Consider the following 23,800-nt stretch of genomic DNA (forward strand, 5'->3'; position numbering starts at 1 on the left):
TCCAGCAAAGGGCCACAAAGGTGATTAAGGGATTGGAGCATCTGTCACAGGAGGAGAGGCCGAGAGAGCTGGGGTTGGTTAGCCCTGAGCAGAGAAGGCTTGGGAAGATCTTGTCAACCTGTATAAATACCTGATGGGAGGGAAGAAAAGAAGACAGAGGCAGGCGCTTCCCAGAGGTGTCCAGTGAAGGGACAAGAAGCAATGGGCACAAGCTGAAATACACAGAATTCCACTTTGAACACTGACACAGGTTGCCCAGAGATGTTGTGGAGTCTCTTCCCTTGGAGGTATTCAGTACCCAAATGGACCTGGCCCTGAGCAACCTGCTCTAGGTGACCCTGCTTTGGCCAGGGGGGTTGGGCTAGATAATTTCCACAGGTCCCTTCCAACCTCAGTGAGTATGTGATTCTGTTTGAAATAATATCATTGTGAAGTTAAAAAATGAATAATAGGAGAGAGGCTAGTAGAAGTGCAAGCAAGGGAAAAGAAGATATGTTTCAAGATGAGACTTAAAAAGAGAAAAAGCGGGAGTAAGATGAAAGCACTCAGGAAAGCCGTTCCAAACAATAGGTTTTGCAGAGAAGGCCCTCTGTGAAAAATAACAGTAATAAAACTACTCACTTTTATAGTCCTGTCTCTGTTAAAGGAAGCAAAACGGAGTTAGACCATATTGTGGTCAGGTATTTTCTCCATCTAAAGAAAATGAAAGTCACAAATTGCATCAGCTTTAAAGCTCAGTTCCTGTCTCTCAGCCCTGTGCTAGAGGCTGCACTGCTTTTGCCTGTAGGGCGCGTCCCAGTTAGAATAGTACTGGGCCACTACATGCAACATGCTGAGGGTTTCTCCCCACCCTGTTCCAGTGTCCAAAGAAAGGTGGTGACTGGAACAGTAAGTACCTGCAATATTGTTAGCTCAGCTGGTTGGCATCAAATTAGAGAAGAAATTGTTCTCTGCTTTTAAATATCAAGGGAAGAGTTATTATAAATAAACTCTTGCCTGCAGGCTTTCTTTTCTATTTGTTTGTGCAATGTCAGAAAAATCCTTCATTATAAAGATTATTTTGCTTTTAGGAACCTATAAAACATTTTAGTTTGTTGAAAGAGTTTTGCTCTATGGAAAACAACGCATCCCAGCTTAGTAAATTTATTTCCCTTATAAGCATTGTGCTGAAAGGACGAGGCAGCAAAAAATAAATAGAGCAAAAAGAGAAGTGATAGGAAGGAGGAAGATAAATCTGCAAGGGAGTGAGGGCACTGGCTGTTGAACCTTCAGCTGCATCCTGCCCCTGTTTGTTTTTAAAGACTTGGTTTATTCTATTGAATTTTCTCTTTTTACTTCTTCCTCTGCTACCTCCATCCTGGTCACCTTGTCATTAACAAATTATTCAGAATGGGCACACCCTGCGTTCCTCGCTATGTCTGGATGTAATTGTTTCTGTTATTTGTGCGGGTAGTTGGGACCGAGGTGCAGAGAACCTGCCTTGTGTGCCTTTAAAAGTGACTACAAGAATTCCAAGGGCCGGGAGGATGCAGCCTGTCTGGAAGTGTGGCTTACTACCAGTTTGCATGATAGTAGCATATAGCAAAGAATTTTTGCATGGGTAGATTTTTATTTTTGCATGTATTCAATTGCCAAGTACAAAAATCCTTCATCAGTCTAGGGTTTTTTTTTTTGTCTTGCATAGGGTTTATTTATATTTTACCATAGAAAGCTCATCTCTAGTTAAGAATCACTTGAACCAAGACTCATTTCAGGTCAGAACAGCTTTAAGAAACAAACAGTACAGTGTAACTTAAGCTGCATATGAAATTCTTACCTATATATCTGTCTATTTATCCATTTATAGCAATCAGTATTTACAGAGATACAATGAACAGTTTGTGAGCAATCCACGGACTGAAATATGTTCAAAGACAATATATAAATAATTCCAGATAGCAAACAAACTAACAAGTAACTGCTTTCAAAAGGGAAAATTAGGTTTTTTTCTCATGTGCTCATAGAGTAGAGTTGGCCAGAAGCTTTTCTATAAGTCTTTCTTTCCTCTTGCTCTTACAGAATCAAAATCAGAGAGTTCATAAACTAGTGTTGCTTTCAGCAGATCTCCCAACTTCAAAATATGGAGGAAATAGGTGCTAACATTTTAAAAATACCTTATGTTCAATCTTGTGAACCATGAAGTTCTATTTTGGCATAGCAAAAAACATTTTCCAGTCATAATTTTAAGAAAGACTGAAAAAGCTTAAAAGGATTAAATCAAAACCAAAATAATCTAAATGTAGTACTTCAAAAATTTTTTTTTATTTGTCAGCCAACAAAGTTTTTGAGATTTAGAATGCAAGGCTTTTTGTTTGTCTAGGAACTCAGATTCTTGTGGAGTAAGAAAGCAGTTCTGTAGAGCATGACATGCAGGAAGCAGTGAGTGACTTACACAGAAGGGAATGGGGAATGTCTGGCTTTTTGTAAACTAGCTGCATTTGCTGCTAGTTAGAAGAGGTCATGATACTGAAGGGAGTTTGGTCCTAAGTGGTAGAAATCTTTTAAAATTAGCTCTTCTCAAAATGTCCATCATTTAGGACACATTCAGGCTCTCATAATTGAGGCTAGTGTAATTTCACTGCTTTCACATTATCAGAAAATTTGACCCCCAAATGTATTCTCTCTGTGCAAGGAACCAAAGAGCCTGAGGCCTTAATCTGAGATGTGAATCCAGGCAGTCCTGAACAAAAAAAAACAAGTGAACTGTCACCTTCCAGACCAGTCTAATAATCAAAAGGTATTAAAAACAACAATAAAAAAATCCTCATCCCTTCCATACTCATAGTTTTGCAAGATAAAACGGAGTAAATTCTTCAAAAAAAAAAAAAAATCAGAAGATGGCAATTTGTTAAGTGGCTAAGATTTTTTTTCAACAGAAAATCTTCCCCACACATCCAGTAGTGCTTCTTTTTGTGCTGCGGAAGAAATCTTTTTAAAGCTAGAAGGAAGTGCTGTAATTTTATGGTGGGATTTCCCAGGAATACAGGCTGTATGGCTTCTCTGTGTTAGTAATTCCTGCTTCCTTTCTTTGCACTTTTACTGACTCAAACATCCAAGTGAGCAAAGATTTTAATTCTTCCTACCACAGCATGGTTAGGATGTTGTTCAGTATCCATACATGCAAAAGTATTGTTTCTCTACAATTTTTACAGTGTTAGATGCAACTTCTACAGTGAAAGCATTTCCCCTTGACTTTCAAGAGAAAAGGCTGAGACACTGTATTTAAATTAGAAACCAAAAGAGACTTTGGTGTTTTCTGTCATAAAGTGTATGTTCTTCTTTGATCCCAAATCAGAGCCTAATTGTTGTCATCCTTAAAATATTCATATTGAATAATAATTTTGCATATATTGGTTAAGTATCTCATTGTATAGGCTACATGAAATCTTAAAAAAGGAGGAAAAAATTACAGAAGCCTCAAAGCCTACTGAGTCAGGGATGTTAGGCTGCTGAGTGATCTTTCACATGGGCAATTTCCTTCATTTTCTACAAGTTCCTACACTTCTGATGGGTTGGACTCAGGGAAGAACACTAGAAAGGGTCTCTCTGTCCATGCTCTGTTTTTTACCTCGTTACTACTGGCTGCTGTAGGGGACAGAACCGGCTGTACAGAATAGTCGAACAAACCTTTGGACTGAACCAGACTAATGATACAGACTCTGAAATAACTGTTTCATGATTATTATTCAGTTATTTCCAGCATGGCATAATATTTCAGCACAAATGCCATTTGGACAGATGTTTGATATACGAGCATTTTGCATATTTTGCCGTTTTGCAAACTTGTACACAGAACACTTGAACTTTTGTGTTACTATATACGAATGAGTCCCTTATCAGACTTAACAGTAAATTATATAAAAATGAATTAGCAAAAATTACTTTTTTTTTTTTTTACAGTCTTTATTTGGTGCTGCTGTTTCCACTACTCCAGAACTACCGCTCTTCTATACCCCTGTAGATTTAGTAGACATCAGTGTAGAAATGGCTGGACTGAAATTTCCAAATCCTTTTGGTCTTGCCAGTGCAACTCCTACTACTAGTTCTTCAATGATTCGAAGAGCTTTTGAAGCTGGATGGGGCTTCGCTGTCACTAAAACATTCTCCCTGGATAAGGTAAGGAAATATTTTAAGGCATATTTAGCATTTAGCCATTTCTTTGAGTATTTGAAAAATCTGAATGTTTTGGGAATGTCGCTATTAGATCCAGCTTGCAAAAGGACAGAAGGGGAGGGTGTGGTGTACCATGTAGGTGAAATAACCTTTAAGGTTCCAATAGGGCAATGAAATGGTAACACGATTTCTGGTTTTGTTTGCTATTAAAGCATATATGCTCTTCTCCTTTATTCTACAGCCTAATATTAACCAGATAGGGTGTTTGGGTTTTTTTTTTTTTTAAAGTATTGCAGTGAAAATGTTTTCTAGGAGGGATCTGAATGCAAAAGATTGAGTAACAGCTTTGTTAAGCAACTCCTGAAGGTGCCAAGGACTGTCAAGATAAGCTATTGAAATTAAGGTGCAATCAGAGTGTGGTGATGTAGGTGTGATTTTGAGGGTGGATGGTTAGAGGAACAGAAAGATGGAGGCAACATAAAACAAGGCAGTGAAGGGGAGAGCAGTTCTGCTAAAGGCTTTTAATACAGATAAATGAAGGTTCAGTAAGATGTTGTGGGGGAAGAGCAGTGAGAATAGAGAGCCTTGAGGACTGTGGCTCAGAGTGATACCAAAAACTAAGATCTCAAATCATTTTGCATAGACTGGAAGTGGATAATGGATTGTTGGGCCAGAGGATTGCATTCAGGATGGAATTCCTGTTACTGCATGTAAAATAGCAGATGAGATTCTGAACAAGAGGTTTTGACAGTGAAAGAGGAGGACAATTTTGAGAAAAGTATTGCAGAGGAAAGAAACAGCATTTGAGCTGGGACGCATATAGTTAGTTTGGCTTTGTGGGGAGATAAACAGGATCAAAGATAAAGCCTTTGGCGTAGGCCTGAGTAACAGCGTGAATGATGGATATGTGATGTTGGTCAGTGACAAGCGGTGGTATGGACTGAAGACAGCTTTAGAGATGAATTTGGAAACGAGGGGCTGCATTCTTCTTTTTTTGGCCCAGAGCTGAGATGTAAAAGTAAACTGATAGATGAAAACCTTATCAGGAGACAAAAGACAGATTTGTTAATCTGCCACCTCTACATGTGTAAGTGATTTAGTACCATAGTGAATTACCTAAGAGGATAGCTCCGTAACATGAGGAAGGTCCATATACTGTAAAATATGTCAGTCTGCATTCTGCTTTCACTTACACCTGAAGTAGCTCTGAAGAAGTCACTTCTCCTCTGGAATGCAATTGAGATTCCAATCTACCTCACAAGGTTTCTTATTAAAACACTTTTTAGGACACTGAAGTATGTTTACCACTGACTTATGTATAGAACACACTGTCAGTTGTAATTATTCTGTGTCTAGACTGGAGGCAACCTATAGCAAATACTGAGTTTTATTTATTAATCAGTTTTGCTGCTGGTATGCTTATAGTTTTGCCAGACTGCACGTTGATGTATCTCATGAGCTAAGCAGATAGTGGCTAGGCAATAGCTTGAATGGGAATTTTGGAAGACACGCATACATGCTGTAGGAAGTGATAGTGATATTCCACTTAGCAGCAGACTCCCTCTGAGTCATTTCTGAAGTGGGGACTGCAGCGGGTTCCACTGGATGCCTTGCTGCTAGAGGTGTGATTTGGATGGAGATCTTTCAGGTGAGAGACTGGTGAAAGCGAGCATCTTCAGTGGTTGTAAGATACAAATATTTTATATTTGTTACAGTAAGGTGCAAAGTATTGCAGCTAGTTTCTATTTTAAAGAGAATAAGGTTGGAAAAGTGCTTCTGATGAATTCTAATCCAGAGATTGTTATTTCTAGCAAAATTTTCTTCCAAGTTTTGGTAGTAGGAAGCATTATTTCTCTGGTGCCTAAACTCCTGAGTCATAGTGCTATCTGCGGTAACACTGTGTCCCACCCAAGCGCTAACTAATTTTTCTTGTATTATATTTTTCCCAACAGAGCACTTTCCATTGATGTTGAGCCTTAGTAGTGCATGGCTGTGAGGTGCTACAGAAATATAATTGCTTTAATTTATAATAGCAACATGATAATTAATGCTACGAAAATAAATATTTCAAATGGGAAGAAAAATTCAATGAGGTACAGCAGTTCTTTTTTGAACAATGAGTATTACACAAAAACTCTGTCTGCTCTGTTAGCTTAGCTCCATAACAAATAATCAGTAGAGAGTTTGGAATAATATAGGTTGGCATAATGTGCTTTTTTTTAACTTGGCTTCTAATTATGTGGACATATATCCTATACAGTGCTCAGCAAGGAGCAGAATGCTCTCCTGGGCTATAACACTAATGGAAATAGAGATTACAATTGGGCTGTCCTGCCAAACTAGTCACAACTAAGTGCACGGAAGGGCCAGGAGCAAAGACTTACTCATCTGAGGCTGCATAGCCATTGGGAGGAGGCAGAGCTGCTCCCCAGATAATACAGTTCCCAAGAGAGGAACGGCAGGGAGCTTGCCACACACAGTTTTTTAGCTGCTGAAGCCCTTCACCTACAGCCCTGGTTATATGTGATGCCAGCAGGATCCTGTATTCATCCCCGTTGTCTCTTCATTTTATCTGTCACAGTTAAGCTTGACCTCTGGTGTACGTTCTTATTTGCAATAGTTAAAGGCCAAGCATAACCTGCCTGTGAGATCTTAGCAGCAAGAGGCATGTTCCCTCTTCCAGAGCCGAATTCCACAGCCACAGCTGTGTTCAAACACTGATAGGGATGCCAGTGACATTCCTAGTGACCACTGGTGTCCTTTGGTACTTTAGTGACTGATGCAGGGTAAATCTGGTGACTCGTAGCTAACAAAAAGCATAGACAACCAAACCATAGACTTCCGTGTGTTAACTATGGTGTGATGGAATACGATCAGAGAGAAAAGCAGGATAAAGCATGGAAGAAGGACATCCAATGACAGAGATAAAAGGACTCAGGCTGGAGAGCTGTGATTCTCATAAACAGAATTCATCTCATAGGATCTTCCACTCCTCTTCCCTCTTTCACTGCCTAGCACAGAAAACTTCTAAGCTGCTAGGCTAGGGTCTCCTGCACCCCATGAGAGGCTTGAATAGGGGAACTGCTGGATAACAATTCTGCAGTTGTAGCCCCTGGACCATAATGTACTCCCCCAATCTTCCCAAGCCTAGTCTGTCTTGGCCTCACCTTGAAAGCATCATATGTTGCCACAGAGAGTTAGCATAGCACTAAATGTTTTGTGCCATGCTAACTTGCTTTTCAAACACCTACATGCTTTGCTGCGTAGTTACACTCATGAAACGCTATAGGGTTTTCTGGTTGTAGTGTAAGGATTTTAACCCTAAGTGATCCAGCAAAAGTTTGTTCTTGCACGCTACTCAACTATAGTTGAGCAGTGTAACAGTATTATAATAGTATAATACAAATGTTAATTATAAGCTATGGTATCTGTATGTATCTATAGGTATTTGTGAGGGGTAGTGATTTGTAGAATTTTATTTACAAAATTAAACATGTTTGCACAGCTGCAATAGTTAATATTGAGTAGATTTCTTTCAGAAAGGAGAATAACTATTTTTCAAAGCAGACTATCACGAGGCAAGAAAAACTAGGTAACGGAACAAAAATGCCCCTTTATACACACCTTCTCCTATACCCATGTCTTCTCTCTTTTGCTGCAAGATCAATAGTTTATTGCTCTGTTGGTTCAAATAGTATTTTTGTCTTATTCAGATAACTCTGTGCTGCAAGCTATTATTTGTAAGTTTTGTTGGTGAGATATTGAACGGAAATTGGGCAGATGCATACTATAAAGTTCACATTAAAAAAAGTACCAATCATTACCTCTTTTAAGTTTTTCTTAGAAAAACAGAAAACTACCTGCAGAATGAGAAATAGCTGCTATTTAAACAAGATAACAGTGAGTGGGAGTTTTTTAGCAGAATTGTTATACTGAACTATTTACTTAATATTATGTAGTACTAGGTAGTACATAAAATTTGAATTAAATCCTGTAATCAGAAGATAGAGCTCACATTCTTAACCATAATGTCAAAATAAGTCAGAGGTTATTTAAATGTTCCCCTCTTCTCTCTATAACATATCCTGTACCATAGTGAGAAGTTGATATCAGACATTGTTTTTTTTCCAGTGGAATTTAGACTTTATTTTTCCTTACTGCATTATATAGCTACTTAGAAAGAGGAAAGAACAACTGGGATGGCAGAAATATTTGCTTTGATTTTTAGATGCTTCCTTCAGTACTAAAATTTAATTCTGATTAATCAGATGCATCTCTCTCTATTCTGTTGTGACATGCATTGGTTTGTGATGCTGTCGCTTTCAATAGCGTGGAAGCAGTTGCCTTTATTATGAGAACCAGCAGAAATTAACACGCAGACTAACTTCATTCTTAATCTCTAGCATTTTTTTCGTTGTGTATGGAGCAAGTTGCGTGGGTGATTTTAAAATCAAAGTTACCGTTAAAACTGGATTAAATTTTAACTAAACTGTAGTAGAGAAAACTTCCTGTTCATAATATATGTTCATACAATTCACTGCAGTAGATTTTACCAATGTGTTTTCAGAAACATTTCTAAATGAAAACTGTTGCTGGAAGAGAATTAGTTGGTTCATCCAGGATATGTGACACTTCTATATCCTGTTATTACGATATACAGATTCAAGCTTCAACTAGTTCTGTCTGTATGCATTTGTACTATGTTCTCCTCACTTTATAAATGGAAGTGGTAAAATATCATAGTACAACAACATGTTGTTTTCTGTAACATTAGTATTTCACAGAAGTGAATCTGTATTACAAAATGTATATTTTTGTATGATGTTATAGCGTGGTAATTTAGACTAAACTAGCTGTAATTTATGGTGCCAAGCCAAAAAGCTATTTAAGATGCATTAAAATGCAGAACCATGACATTTGAAATTCTGATGTTCTTAATATGACAAAGGTTATTCTATGGAGTTTTGCTATAATATGAAATATTAATATTTCACAATACAGTTTTGATGAAGTACAATTTGCCTAGCTTGCATATGATAAAGAAATTAAATGCTTACCAAGGGAGTTCAATAAGAATTAGAGCCCTGCCTGAACATCTGCTTGAAATGTTATTATCCTGTCCTACTGACAGCATCGCTCCCTCATTGTTTTTCTAGATTGACAGCTGAATATTGTACTGATTTCTGCAGCAAATATGTTTAGGTGAACTTTGTTACGTTTTTTAGGAATTTAGAACATGCTTTTGATTTCCATCCTATAATTTTTTTTTTATACTCTTGACATTTGTAGATGCCAGATTGAGGTCTAGTATGCTGTAGCAAAGACAGACCATTGACTTGCATCGAAATGCCAGTTGATATCTCAGTAAACAGAAATATTACTATTCTTTATTGTGTGGTCTGTATGAAAGCTGTATGGGCTTTCTTTGGGGAGACAAATGATCAGATTGTTAATGTCAAATGTAAAGAAGACTGTTTGCCTTTCTACTAAATAACATCAGGCAACTTTTATTAACTACAATTTTTGAACAGAAAAATGAGCATTTTACAGGATTTTTTTACCGTGTGGAGCTCTATGAGTTGAATTATTTATTGTTTTACAAATGTTAACCTACTTATTTATGTTCTTAATATACATAGGATTTCCTTACATACAATATTTTTTCCATATTTCTGAAGGAATTTTAATAAGAAATACAGCTTTATTGTTTCCCATTTGGGTTTTTTTTATCATAGCGCATAAAATCAGCAAAATTTAACGGTGGAAGTAAAAAATATTCTGAGGATATACAATAGCATGTAATTATTTTTTTAAAATCCTGTAATTGCAACATTGTATTATACTTGAATATTTTTATGTAGAAAATGTGCTATTTGTCTACAAAGAGGAACAAATCACACTGTGAATTTAGGCACATGGCAGGAAAAAAAAGTTTTCCTACTGTTTCTCAAGAGCATATTTCTCTGATATGTTCAACTTAAGGGCCAGAACTCAGCTCCACTTCATTTTACCCCATGTCTGACAGAGTATAAAGAAGCCTGGAGGCTCTCTTTAAATGATGGTAAGTTTAATAGCTTCAAAATTTGCTATCTAAGGAACTGGAGAAGACTACCTTTGACCATTTTCTCTCCTCACTATATTCCTTATGCCTGGGGCTGTAGGGGCTTGGCATGCCTTCACTGTGGAGGTAGCTCAGTCTAGAGAGGTGTAGCCATTCCCATGCCTGGCATGAAACAGAGTGAAAGCAGAGAGGCCAGAAAATCCGGGATTGACAGGTTTAACCAAATCATCATGGGTAAGCAAAGTTCTTCCTTACCATAGCTCATGTCTGCACCAAGTAGATGTGACCTTAAATTGTTGCAGGCCTGCTCCTTGACACCAGTGAATTTGCAATAGAGGTAGTTTGGACCATTTTAATAATCTGTTTTTACCATAAATAAGTCTGATTATTTTGGCCAATTAATACTTTGAATGCTGGAGATAATGAACTGCGTTTGTAAGATAAGAGTTTAACAACTCTCTGTAAAAAGTATCTCTCTCTTTATGATAGTATCTATGGCTTCAGAAATGAAAAATTTGTTACTGATTAATGAAAGGGTTAGATCTCTGGACAAACACTTGCCCTCACTTTCCCTGCAGCATTAAATATGGCTGCATTATTGTCTGCAGCGAGAGAAACAGTTTCCTTCATGGAGAAATCTGTTATCCCAAGGTTTCTACAAGCAGTGGATGAACAAGGCGCTTTCTGTATTTCCTTTCTTCCACTCACCCTCATGTAGCTGATTAAGCTTAGCTATGACATGTGTCATATGCTTCTTGAGCTCATTTCATATGATCCATAGAGCCTTTAAGCCAGTAATGAAGTGACTTCCTCAAAGTTGCACACAAAGCTGACCATCAAAGGTAAACTTAGGTATATGTGCAGAACTGGTTCTTGCTAGGGTACGGCTTCCTCAGTTACCCAGTTGGTTATGCATTCTGTTTCTGTTCATCTGTTTGTCTCAGCAGTTTAAAGATTCTTTATTTTTCTTTCCTTTTTCTTTTTGAGTCAATGATTTAAGCCCATAGATCAAAGACACACTAACATATGCGAAGTCTAAATTTGGCCCTTAACCTTGAGTTCGAAGGCTTTGGGCAGCTTATATATAGAAGACTGATTGTAAACCAGTTATTTCGGTTGTTTTTAATCAGAAAACTGTTGTATATTTTAATGAAACTCATTCTGCATTTACAGTGGCACAACTGAGAAGCAGTTCTAGTGAAATTCCTGAGAGTTTACAGACTGCAGTACTGATTAATTTGTTGCATAACCCCTTCTGTTTAAAAAAAAAAAAAAAAAGGCTGCCAAAAGTAGGAGTTGAATTCATTCCTGCTCTCCATCCTGGCATCCTGGAAGTGACCACTACTTAACGGGAGATGGCATTTCTGTTAGTAGCATGACTATTAGCCAATTAATCAAACAAAACAGATGCAAATTTTACAGTTACTTTAAAGCTTTAAAGGTATTTCTTTCCGTGTTGAAGAAACTGCTGTACTCCTTATTACCTTTGCTTTATTTACTGCATTCTTCTTAAAATGTGTGCAAATACTTAATGACGCAGAGAAAGAGAGAGATAGGACACATGCCTAATTTTAAAAACTGCTAAGAATCTGTAGTTCCTGATGGCTGTATCTGGAGTACTTAACAATTCTGAGTATCATATCCTTAATAAACAGAATGTTGAAAAACACGTACATAACATACTTATGTCAAATATTCAGACATGATTTTCTGTAGTTGTTTCATATGTCCTTGGAAGTTTGTTAGTAATCTTGGCAATACCTCAGATAATTTTCTGTCAAAAAGGAGTTCAGCTAAAAAGGCAGTTTCAGTGTAAGCTAGGAAGTGCCAAGTCTAATTCTGAAATTTAGAATTTTCACACTTCGATTTTATTCTCAATTCAGTTTTGTTGCAGGCTCTTTTTAGTATTTTGCTTTCTTCAAAACAGCATACTGTATATAGCCTTCTTTACTGGCATTAATCTATTCAGTAATGTATTAGAAAAAGCGGTGGAATATTCTTCTCACTAGTTATGTAAAAACAAGATGCTCATCTAAGGCAGTCGCAGCAAAAAGCATTATTTAACTTTTTAGGCTTTTCTTAATGTAAATTATCTAAACTTTGTTTTTTTGGGATTATCATGATATGCTCTACTAGATGCACACAGACTTTCAGGAAAAACTGAAATATTTATTTGGCCATCATAGGATTCAAAAGTTCCCCTCCAAACACATTTTTTAATCAGGCGGCTGACTTTTTTTTTTCTCCCATTTGTTTGAATGCATGTTCCAGTATTTTGTTTTCTCATTTCCATGTTCTCATAATAAGGAAATCCAGAATGCAGTGACTTCAGTTCATCTATTGAGATGCTAAAGTAGAATGAGGAAAAAGTGTACTTTAACGCCTCAGTTGCTCCAGTTTACCATCCAGCGTCTTTTCTGAGGCTTACATGCAGAGTTTGTGTGAAGTAGATTACAGTGGTCCAGCGTTACCTTCTGCAGCGTTTTGGGTGAAGCTTTGGGAGCCCATCCCTGTCCAGACACGGTTTAGCAACCCTATCAGCTGTGAACGTATGGGGGAAGACATGCTTCCGGCACCGTGCCCTCTCCCATGTGCACGCGGCAGCTGTTTGTTGGTTCTGCTGTGTGCATGTGGAAGGGCAGCTGTGTTGCTGAGTGAATGCTTTTACTTATCCCCACCAAGGAAAAGAGAAGAGGGCTGCGGCATCCCATGAAACAGCTATTGCCCAGATTCCTGGTCGGACCGTGCAGCCTTGGAACGTGCCTGCAGAAATCTGGTCCCAAACTGACTCTTGATGAACACTCTTAAATCAATGCAAAGCATGTAGGTACTGGTGTATAGCTTGTGTCAATAAATTTTGCAGACATATGCCTGTTTAGAACTAGTTATATCATTTCAACTTATGTCTCCGCACAGGGATTTACACAGATTTAACTAAATCATTTTTCAAGTGACTTTGGTTATTCCAATGTAGCTTTTATATTAAGGCAACATGCTTTTCCTAAAAAAAAAAAAAAAAAAAAAAAAATTGTTTAAGTTATCTTAGCTCTTGAATTTCCACTTGGTAGATGAAACTGGTAGGGCTGCTTTGCCCACACAAGAAGTGAAGAAAGCAAAGAGCTGATTTTTGAATCTCAAGCTGATTTTTGAATAGTGATATAATCACTATCATTATATCACTATCATAGTGATATAATTGCATTTACTCCTGATTGACATTGTTGCAAAAGCAGGATGAAGTCGCATATGTTTAGAAAACCTGAGAGGTTCTTAGGTAAAAGTACTAATTACTAATGCAAACATGTTATGTCAATGTATTCTAACTAACACATCTCATCAGTATTTGAGGTGTTTAACTATCTAAATATTTCACTATGATACTCAGAGATTATGGTTTTGAGTACAGGTCTCCATCCTTTTGTCAGAAAGTGTATGCTCATCCTGTGAACATCGGAAGTTTTAAGAATTATCCAAAATGCTGTTGTCACAGATAATTGCAAATCTCTTTTTTTCCTTTAGAAAAAATAATATACATCTTTAGTATTCTTTTAATATATGTATTATGATAATATTTAAATGAGTCATTTCTCATATCATGTATTATAAGGGTATACAACTCAGATTTGTGTGTGGAACATTACTTTATATTACTACTGTGCTTGCACTAACGTCATTGCATTATTATCCAATATTGACTTTTTATACTGTAATGCTAATTTAGCTTGCTCTGACTTTCCTGAAGCAACTCAAACTCTGAAGCAGTTAATTACAATACCAGCTATAGCTTTCAAAACCAGCTATCGGTACATATTCACTATTCTCTGCTGTATGCTTAAACCTACATTACGTAAGTAAGTTTACAAATCAACGTTTCCTTCTCTTCTGCTTGCCTGGTTTCTGTAATAATTCCAGTGGCATATAAGAGTTTTTCATTTATAATATGTTTTAGTGACATTTTTTGGAAAAGAAATAAGTTAATGTTGTAGCTGGGTGGTTTTCTGTTAGCAGCTGACCTTCTATTGCTCGAAAAAAAAAAATCTTGGCTAGAAGACAGTTCAATAAATGAACAGGCTATATATTGATTTCCCCCCTCTTCCCCTTGTTATGTAATATGATTTAGTTTCCTTTGCAAGGGTTGCTGTCGTGCAGGATAGTGCTGGGATCACCATCGTGGTAGCGTACTGGAATGTGTAGAGTAAGGAAGACTGTCACAGCAGTCAATAAGATCTGAGAGGTGTTGACTAATTGCCTGCTAATTACACAGTAAATTGTCTAATTAAGCTGATGGTTAATTAGGGTACGCTCGCACAGCAGTCTTGTGGAATTTGTGTCTGATGTCTGGGAAGCAGCTTGTGTAATTGGCAAACTGGTAAGGACTGGCAGAGGAGCTGCCTGCAAAGCCCGCTGCCAGTCGATGGCAGAGCGAGGATGCGGCTGAACAAAGGTTGTCATGTGAACGCCGAGGGGCTCTTAGCCATCCCCAGCTATGCGGCGCTGTCTGAATGAGAAATCTCGCTGAACGCTACTGGAAGCTGTAAATAAAATAATATTTAAGCTTGTAGGGGTGGAAACAGTGATATGTACTCGTCTCATGTTTTAGTCAGAATTCGGACTTTCTATGTTGTCCTTTCAAATTTTGGCAAATAATCACAGAGTGCCAAAATTCATGGGTAAAGAGTTTCAACAACCTGTGTGATTTGACCTGAGCAATAATTATTGCATCCTAAGCATGCAATTTGTTTACTGGTGTCACAAAATGATACTGTTTCCTGGGATTTTCTATTTGCATGACGGTGTTGAAAGACTATAGCTGTTAATAAGGATGCTCGCTGGCAATCGTAACCATCGTATACAGTATTCTGAATCCTCAATAATCATCACATCCGTCCCTAGGTGTGACAGAGTATGAGCAGGTCATGCTGGTGCTATGAGTTAACTGCGTTTGAGCTATGCACAGCAATAACATGATTAATGAAAGTTTCTAGAGTCTGATCTAAAGCTCATGCCAACTGTTGAGAGTATTAGTCAGTAAGAAGTTGGGCTGTACGGGTGTAAAGAAACCAACTCAGCAAAGCATCAGTTCACGGTGTTTTAAATTTACACTTCAGGAAAGTAAATGGGTACATGCACTTCCTTAAAGCTAATGACATCTTGCTGAATCAGGAGCACAGCACAATGCAGGATTGGGTCTTCACATGTTGCAGAGATTTAATTTGAGCTATGTGTCAACACAAAAAAATAAGGGAAAAAAATAGCTCTTTTATATATCGTGAACTAAAATCAGAAAACATGAGGAAGTGTGTATATATATTTATTTAATTTGTTAATAATATTTTGGTCTCCCTTACACTAAGTAAATCTTGATACCCTCTGACAGTCTCAGAAATGATATATGATTGCAGAGGTCCTCATCTTTTCTCTTTGTAGCATGCACACTGTGTAGTTCAGGCACTCTTCCTGGAATAAAAAAGGAAATGGAGTGAATTCCAGATTTGGCATTGCGGCTGAAACTGTTGAATCTTCTTTTAATTTAAAACATAAAAGTGCTTATTTTCTAGACCAAATGGAATTAAAATATATATATATATATATATATATATGAGGGAGTAAAATACTTGATTCCTTTGAGTTAATTAAATCACTTTTACCCTGTGATCTTGCTACCTCTACCTCCCTGTGTGTGTATAGTTAATAGTGCCTTTATGTAGCACCTTCTATGTTGCAAATTTTTTTCTTATTTTTTCTTCAGAAATAATTGAGCAAAATCATGGAGCACTAAGAGCCTTCTCGTTGAGCCAGTCATCAGACACAGGACTAACACTAGCAGGCCAGTCTACAAGGTCCAAAACCTTCTCCTCTGAGGAGATTATAATAATGCTCATAATTTTCCTCCTCTGTGCTTATTTGCACATAGAACGCTACAATTCCCCTGGATCAAATTCCGTAGTTTTTACCTAAAATCAGACAGGAGTAATTCATTGATTTAAGTCAAATAGTTCTCAGGAAGCGTTCAAGCCTGTATATATGCTTAATTTTCTTTCCAAGACAATAGGTTTTTTTAATTTATTTTTGATATTTACATGTATGTGTTTCTGTATCCATTTGAACAGATGCAAAAACAGATCTCTCCAGTTCATTTTTCCTTACTAATTTTTTAAGGATTATTCCTTACATGTCTTGAAACTATTCATTTTGTCTGTGACAGCGCGTTCAGGAACAAAGCTCACTTCACCAGCCAACTGCAGAAACTGAAAGCGTACATTGCAACCATCACACTTGCTTTCGTTTTCTTTCATGGGCCCTAAACAGATATGTTGTTAATGCGTTTTATTCTCTGAAGACAGACAAAGGATAATTGTTACTTTTTTTACATCCTTCAAAATGAATTTCTGGCACATCCTATAATGACCTATGGTCTAAGAAATCACACAAACATAGAGAAGGATGTAGCTGGTAATTCACATGATAGTTCACTTTTTATATTTCAAGAGCCTGAAATGTAAAGCCGTATTGCAATATCAAAATCTATAGTAAAAATTGTGTCGCAATAATGTTGTTTTTTACAGCATCAGTTAAAAACCACAATTTCTTATAAAATGGTAAAATTATTAATGTTTTCATTTGCAGTTGCAGCTATATCTTATACATCTGTGCCTTTATCGTGGACTTGATTAAAAATGAAAACATTTCCCAGATACCTTTAAACAATAATTTTCCTAGTGTATTCCTTCCCAAAAGATCTTCCTTGCCCGTTTTTAAAACCTAATCCTTAAGCAGTGGAGACCGAGGAGTCTGTTGTTGGTGTTATGGTCCAGTTTATTGCCTCTGATGATTCTCTCCCGGTGCAGTTCAGGAGGGCTCCTGTTTGCCACCCTTTTATTTAACGTGTATACTAAGCCATAGAGAAGGTTTAGCAAAGTGACATTGATTGAAGTGTTTTCAATATGTCGAAACTCAGCTTTATAACTCTTGGCTGATTTAGTGTGAGCAGTTGATTGCATTATTCAGTGTTTGTGGGAGACTGGGGCATGGATGAGAGCATGCTGAGCCAAAGTCAATCCAGACAGGATAGGAGTAACTCTGGAGTCGTTAGGCTAAGCATCTCGAAGCTGCGGCAGGAGACCTGGGGGGCCGCGTGGCCGAGGAACGTGATTCCGTACCAGGCTGGCAGTGGAACAGCAGCTACGAGCCAGGCCATTGCCCCCATGATTTGGGAACGCAGGCCTTATAAACAGTGTCCGTGCTTGGTATTTCAAGAGTAACCTACTGCAGCACATTCAAAATGGGATTGCATCCTAAATCTGTCCTAATATTGTAGATGGTGACAAATGTCATAGCTTGACTACAACTGAATGCCTCACTGGGGAATTAAAAATGTCCTCTGACCATGCTGGCTGTTACTGTTACACAAGGATGGAAGGGAAGGAGATGCTGGCATTTCACCTGACCACTATTATTGCATATGCTTGGAGCCCTTGCTTTGCAGTGACCTGTAACAGCCTGACTTTGTTGACTTCAGCAAAAACTTGAAGAGCTTGTTTTAAACTCCTTAACTTTGTAAGACTTTAGAAAAAAGTGCAAATCCAGTTTCTAGTTGCTACAGTTTTTTTTTTTATTATAGGGTCTTTTTATTATTCAGTTTAAGTTTATGTTGCTGCCAGGCTCAGTATCCTCAGAAGGTCAGGTGACTGCTTTATTGAGTAGGAAGTATATCTTAAAGATTTGCCGGGGTACCTGGAATGGGTGGTTTCGTAAGATGCTAATGCAGATCTCAAATACATAAATAAATAGTTTTTTTCCCTATATTCTGAGTGTATTTAAACTCAGAAGAACCTCTCTGCTTACGTTCATAGACTTTTTTCTTTGATATCCAGAGAAGCTCTGTGCCTTGAGGGAGAACAGAATATTGCAGTCTAAGTCCAAATTTTGGGTATACGCATTTTGGAGTGTCACCTTTTTTTTTTTTTTTTTTTGGTTATACATATGTCTTTTCTTATTCCAGGCTTAAAATTTGAATTTATCTTGAGCTAAAACTGAGCAAATCTATCAGCGAGAAAATTCATAAGGGAATAGTGTTATGTTTTTTAGAAACAGAAACTTTAACCTAGAAATTCCAACTCAACCTTCACTTTACAATAAAACTAAGTACATTAAAATACATACATTTCTTTACTCAGACAACTTTACCCTCATAATATCATTAACTTTTTGTTTTCCATTGTAATCCTATGGTTAGAGAAGACTCTCAAAGTTTGTGAAAGAGTGAGAATATATGTGAGAGTGAAGTATTAAAACTATAAACCAAAGAACATCAGTCTTATAACTTGTTTCGTATGCACCTATCTTCAATACCGAAAGTGGTGCTTTGTTCCCATAACAGAAATTGTTCGTAGTTTATGTTGGGAGTTACATACCTGTAGATACGTAAGCTCTATCCTGTGATGTGTATGCCATTGCTTTGGGAGATTTTTGCTTCCTGCGTTCTTCCTTTGCCACAATTAAAAAAATTAGCCTCAGAGAGTGCAGAGCTTTAGTAATGTTTAAATTTAAGAAAGGTAACAATCTCAAAGAGACTGACAGATTTCAACCTCTGCTGAAAATCTGATGGTCGAGTTCATGCGGAGGAGAGACTTGCTTCTGTGTCAGATGTCCTCCATGGTAGTAGCTTTCTTCAGTTAACTTCAAGGGTTCACATCCCCACTATGCCTGTTCCTTGTGCGTTCTCCTCATCTTTTATCGAGTCTTTTTGTCAGCCTGCCATCTCTGCTCTGAAACGGGCTTTTATCATGGGCATTGGAGCACCCACCGGTACTTGTTTGTTTTTGCAGGATGCATTGAACTGCTTCCCATTTGTGATGTAGATGATGGGGCACACATCAGCCACGTTCCTACTCTGCTATCCATACAGCAAGATCTCAGGATGTGCTAGCTGGTAGTCAAAGGCATGACATTATCGACTATTTCAAAATAATGTGACTTAATAGTATAATTGAGGATATATTATTTGCGTTCAGCATGCATGTTTACTGTGAAGCGTCTTGATGTAGCTAAGCACTCATTGACAGAAACATTAACTACTACAAAGAAACACGTTTTTTCAAAGTGATGAAATGAGAGCTGTTGATTTTGAAAGCTCTTATGTAAACGTAGATGGGGGAGGGAAAGCAAACCTGCATTTCTGGCCAATCCATGCCTGCACACATGTATCTCTGCTGGCTGGAGCTTTCCCCTTCGGTGTCATTAGCATTTTCATTTCGAAAAACGACAGTCTGCAGTGGAAGCAGTAAAAATGTTCAACTTGTGGTTTAAATTATTGATTTTTTTGAATATTGAAGCTGTATTTCAAATGGGTTTTGTTAGAGTTACTTCTGGGTAGAGGGTTCCAGAGGTAATTTGATATCCAAAAGCCTGTGTATTTCGAAGCCATTTCAGTCTTCTGAGTTTCTTCAGCTGATCAGCTGATTGGGTAAAATATCTTATTGTCTTCTGAACTGCAGGCAATAGATAAACTGCAGCTCAAGGTTAGCACGTAGACTAGCATACAATGCTCTTGGTGATTTATTATGTGTACTCAGTGTCCAATCAACTGACAAAAAATAGCTCATCTATTTTTAATGTGGTAACTTATCTTCACTTAAAAAAGAAAATGTCTTTGGAAATGCTAGTATTCGTGATTTAGATGGGGGAGCTCTTATCTATATGGCTGGGTAATGATATGTAATTAAAATTAAGTAAGTTTGTGGTATAGAATCCAGTAAGTTTAAATAAAAAGTATGTGCATATATTTTCATTAAAAAAATTGTCTTTTATTACACAGTTAAAGAACAGAACAGCTGTAGTGAGGGAAAAGTCCATTTCAAAGAATCTCACCGCAACCAGCACTCATGTCTACATATGAATATTTTGACAAAGGGCTAGGTTGTTGATGGCTGTATGTGCACAATGTGTAGGAAGTTCGCCATTCTCAGCATGCTTCTATTCATGGCAGAAACTAGTGTAAAAATGATATTACTTAAACAAGGCTCAGATCTGGCAATTAAGCCAAATGGGAATGCGTATCGGAGTTTGTGGGAACTGTGAAAATGAAATTAATTGTGGGAATGGCCACACTTAAGGAGTGATGTTGTCACTGGTGATGCTAAATATCGTAAAATAATGGGATAATCCAGATGTAAAACGGACAATTTTTTTTTTCCTTAGGGAAGCTGTGGTTTAACAGTTCAATGTGAAAGTAAATTTCACTTAGTTTTCAAGCAAATTCTGAAATTAGGCAACTTACATTGCAAATGTGTGTATATATACTTATGTAAAATTCAAATATGGAAAAATAAGTCATGAAAGAACGTGTGGCATAAAGAGCTTATCACCTACTTTAGTTTCTGTGATGATAGCTTAAGAATTTGCCAAGATGTTTGTTGATATACTTGGGATGGTGCACTTCACGGTTTTGCGATATAGCTTACAACACTTCAAGTAGCACAGGGGTTAAAGTTTCTGCTGTATCGCTGTGTCTGTAAAGCAGTCTTACCCCTGCTATGTTTGAAAGTGCGGCAAAGAAGCATGCGCATTGCTGTCCTGGCAGCATGAGCCACTCTGCCAGCTCGGACAGGGTTGTCTAGGACAAGCGAAGATGTACAAGTCACTTTGCTGCTGCTTCCAAAAGCAGAAACATCCAGTTCTTATCTGCCTGTACACTGTCTTGTTTTGCACATGAAGATAAGTGAGCACTGAATGTATAGATGAATCTCTGTACATGGGGGTACACATCTGTTTTGACAAGGGAATATCCCTACATTAAGGATACAGGGAGCAATGCTAGATGTCTGTGATGTGGAGCTCTCGTTAGTCCTTATGCACTCTTGGCATCATTGTACAGGCCAGACCTCGCGCTTAGTGTGCGGGCCTGAACACTCGTGCGATCTGGCATTTGTCAGTAGCAGATGCATCCGTTTCCTCCAGGAGGATTTGTGGTGAGTTGTGCTTTAAGCCCCGCAGTCCTGCTGAAGGAAAAAAGAGAGGGAAGGCGATTCCTGTATCGTGTTATAGGATATGTATCGTATTTCCTATCTTTGTGCATGACTTTTTACATTTAGAATCAGATAAGTTTGGAATAGTTATTCCAGGTTCAAATCACTATTCTAATGGGATAAGCTGGCAGCCTGCGGGTCAGACTGTCCTCTGTAACTGAGGACAAATTTATTCTTAGGATTCGTGATTAGAGCATACATAAGTCTCTTGTAGCCTATTTCAGCTGGTTTTACTTTCAGTAGTGCCAGAGATGCAGATGCAGCCATTGCAGTTTCTCACATCTCTGTGGCAGTAGTAGTGGGAATATTTACCATGAATTCTCTGAGAAATCCTAACTCAACTGTAGTCTCTAGAAACAACCTTCCTGTTGATTTCAGGGTACACATGAAGTCCATTCCCCTTATCTATTTATGCCGGCTAGATCCTTAGATGAGCATATTTACTTAACTGACAGACTGGAGCAATGACTCTGAAGAGTGCTGGGATTTGGGGCCTATTATGCATTTAATGAGAAATAAGATGGCCAGCTCAGAATAATCTTTTTCTCAGTGGTAAATTGGAGAATCCTCTTGCTAGGAATTTCCAAGTATCATAGCTACTTTCATTTCCTACAAGAGTATTTTAATGAACTTTGTTTTATTGGCTTTATTAAATATGTGCTTTATGTCCCACAAGGCTAATTTATAAAGTCAACAGAATGTGTCGTTTTTCTTGTGTGTTTAAAAAAATTAATAGGCAATAGTTAACCTAGCGCTGTGAAAACTTCAGGTGGAGCTGGAGGAAAAGCAGGCTTGAGATCCGGGCCCCTGTGTCCATCCAAGCAGATGGGAATCAGAGCCTATTCTTTGGCATAAAAATTCTATGTATTTCACAAACTCTCTGCATGGGTTCCTGTCTGTCAATGAAGTTAAAACATGTGCAAACGTTGAATGTTTGTTTGTTTGGAGCTCAGTCTGGAAAACCTAGAAACAGCCCAGCAGGCTGGAAGTTTCTGTTTTGAGGTGCTCCAGAGGAAAACGTCATCACCCTCTAGATTATGGAGCCTGTGTGTGGTGCCTTTTATGAGGATTCCTGGATGAGCATGCTGCGCGCACAGTGACCAGTGGCAGGTACGGAGGTGCTGGCTCCATCCTTCTCGAATGAAGCCTGCCTAGCCTATGTGTTCCCCACAGTACTCACGTGGGGATATAAGTAATGCCACAAAATCAGTCTCTGCTTTCTTCCCAGAGCTGTACTGCATCGTCATAGATAATAACAGGATAGCAGAATTTTTCTCCTGATGCAGGGAATCAGTGAAAACCTGTTAGTCATTACAGAAGTTAGTTAGGAAACTTAACTAAATTAGGATGATGATTTATTTCAGAGTGGAAGATTTGAGGTTCCTTGCAAGTCGATTCATAGAAAAGTAATTTCAAAAGGGAGATTATCTTTTACTAACATGAACCTCTCTTCATTTATCTCTTTTAATAACGAATTATTTGATTTTCTTTATTCAGTTTAAATCTATACTGATGCTATTTCATCTGCTTAATTTTTGTGTCTATTAAAATAAAACCCAGCAGTTTGCGTGCAATAGTCTTGTGCGTGTCCACATTGTCGTAGCCAATACAAAGAGGAAAATACTATTTTTATTTCACAGATTTTAAAGTAGATGAGGTCTCTCAAAGATCAAAATCTGTCTTAAAGATCATATGTAAAAGCAAGTATGGAATTAAAAATGGCTCGAACCTCTTCCAGGTTGTTAAAGTGATAGGTTAGGATCAAGAATTGAATTAGGAGGGACTAATATTTGCCTGCTTATTTTGCTCATTTTTGCCCACAACTCTATTAAGTATCCAGGTATTTGTATAATCAGGTTCTGAGAAGAGTAAATTTCTCAGCCTTGCAATCCCTTCTCAGGCAAAAGACCCTTTGGCTTCAGTAGAACTTTTGCGTCGGAAAAGATAAAAGGTGTATACTCAAAACAAAGGTAATATTTAAGAGTTTGTGTTACCAAATTAGAAATATTATGTATGTTAAATTACCTTTGGAATGTTTCATATATATATACACACACGTACGTATATATATATATTCTCCTAGACATTGAAACCCCTTCTACCTCCCCTGTGTCCCATTATCTATAGCTTGAAATGGTTTAATGCAACTGGAGAAACGATACATTGAAAATAGTAGTACTAGCTGTTTAAATACCTTTCTAAATACAATTTGTATAATTTCCTTGAATTTCTCACTCCTAAATATACTGTGATGGTAATCGATGCTTATAGCATTTAAACATTCTTAATCCTAATGGAAAAAGAAAATGCTGCAGGTATCTACAAGACATACCTCGATATTTGCAATTCATCCCCAGCAGAAAATTTAAATACTTGCTTCAAGGGAGTAATGCTGATTCTTCTCTTAATTACTTAATCTGGCAGTAAAAATACTGTGGATTATACATGTATTTAAATGTAACTCTAATGTTCTGTAACTCCCCAATGGTGATTCTTTGTGCAAGAATTTTAACAACTCTTTAAATAGGATTGTGCTTAAAAGCTTTGTTTTCTTCATTAT

At 37.6% G+C, this 23,800-nt stretch overlaps 1 protein-coding gene across 15 annotated transcripts in view; it reads left to right on the forward strand.

Annotated features, from left to right (window-relative positions):
* Positions 1-23,800, forward strand: part of DPYD (dihydropyrimidine dehydrogenase) — a 386,630-nt gene that overhangs the window by 201,881 nt on the left and 160,949 nt on the right. For 12 of the 15 annotated variants that reach the window (XM_068952354.1, XM_068952355.1, XM_068952358.1 and 9 more), the window contains one exon: positions 3,940-4,155. The exons of the other annotated variants lie outside the window; for them this stretch is intronic. In XM_068952354.1, the coding sequence (XP_068808455.1) occupies positions 3,940-4,155 (216 nt within the window). The remainder of the gene's footprint in view (positions 1-3,939; positions 4,156-23,800) is intronic. 15 annotated transcript variants of the gene reach the window in all.

The sequence above is a fragment of the Struthio camelus genome, chromosome 8 (assembly GCF_040807025.1).
Source record: "Struthio camelus isolate bStrCam1 chromosome 8, bStrCam1.hap1, whole genome shotgun sequence".
In the NCBI taxonomy this organism is placed as follows: Eukaryota; Metazoa; Chordata; class Aves; order Struthioniformes; family Struthionidae; genus Struthio; species Struthio camelus.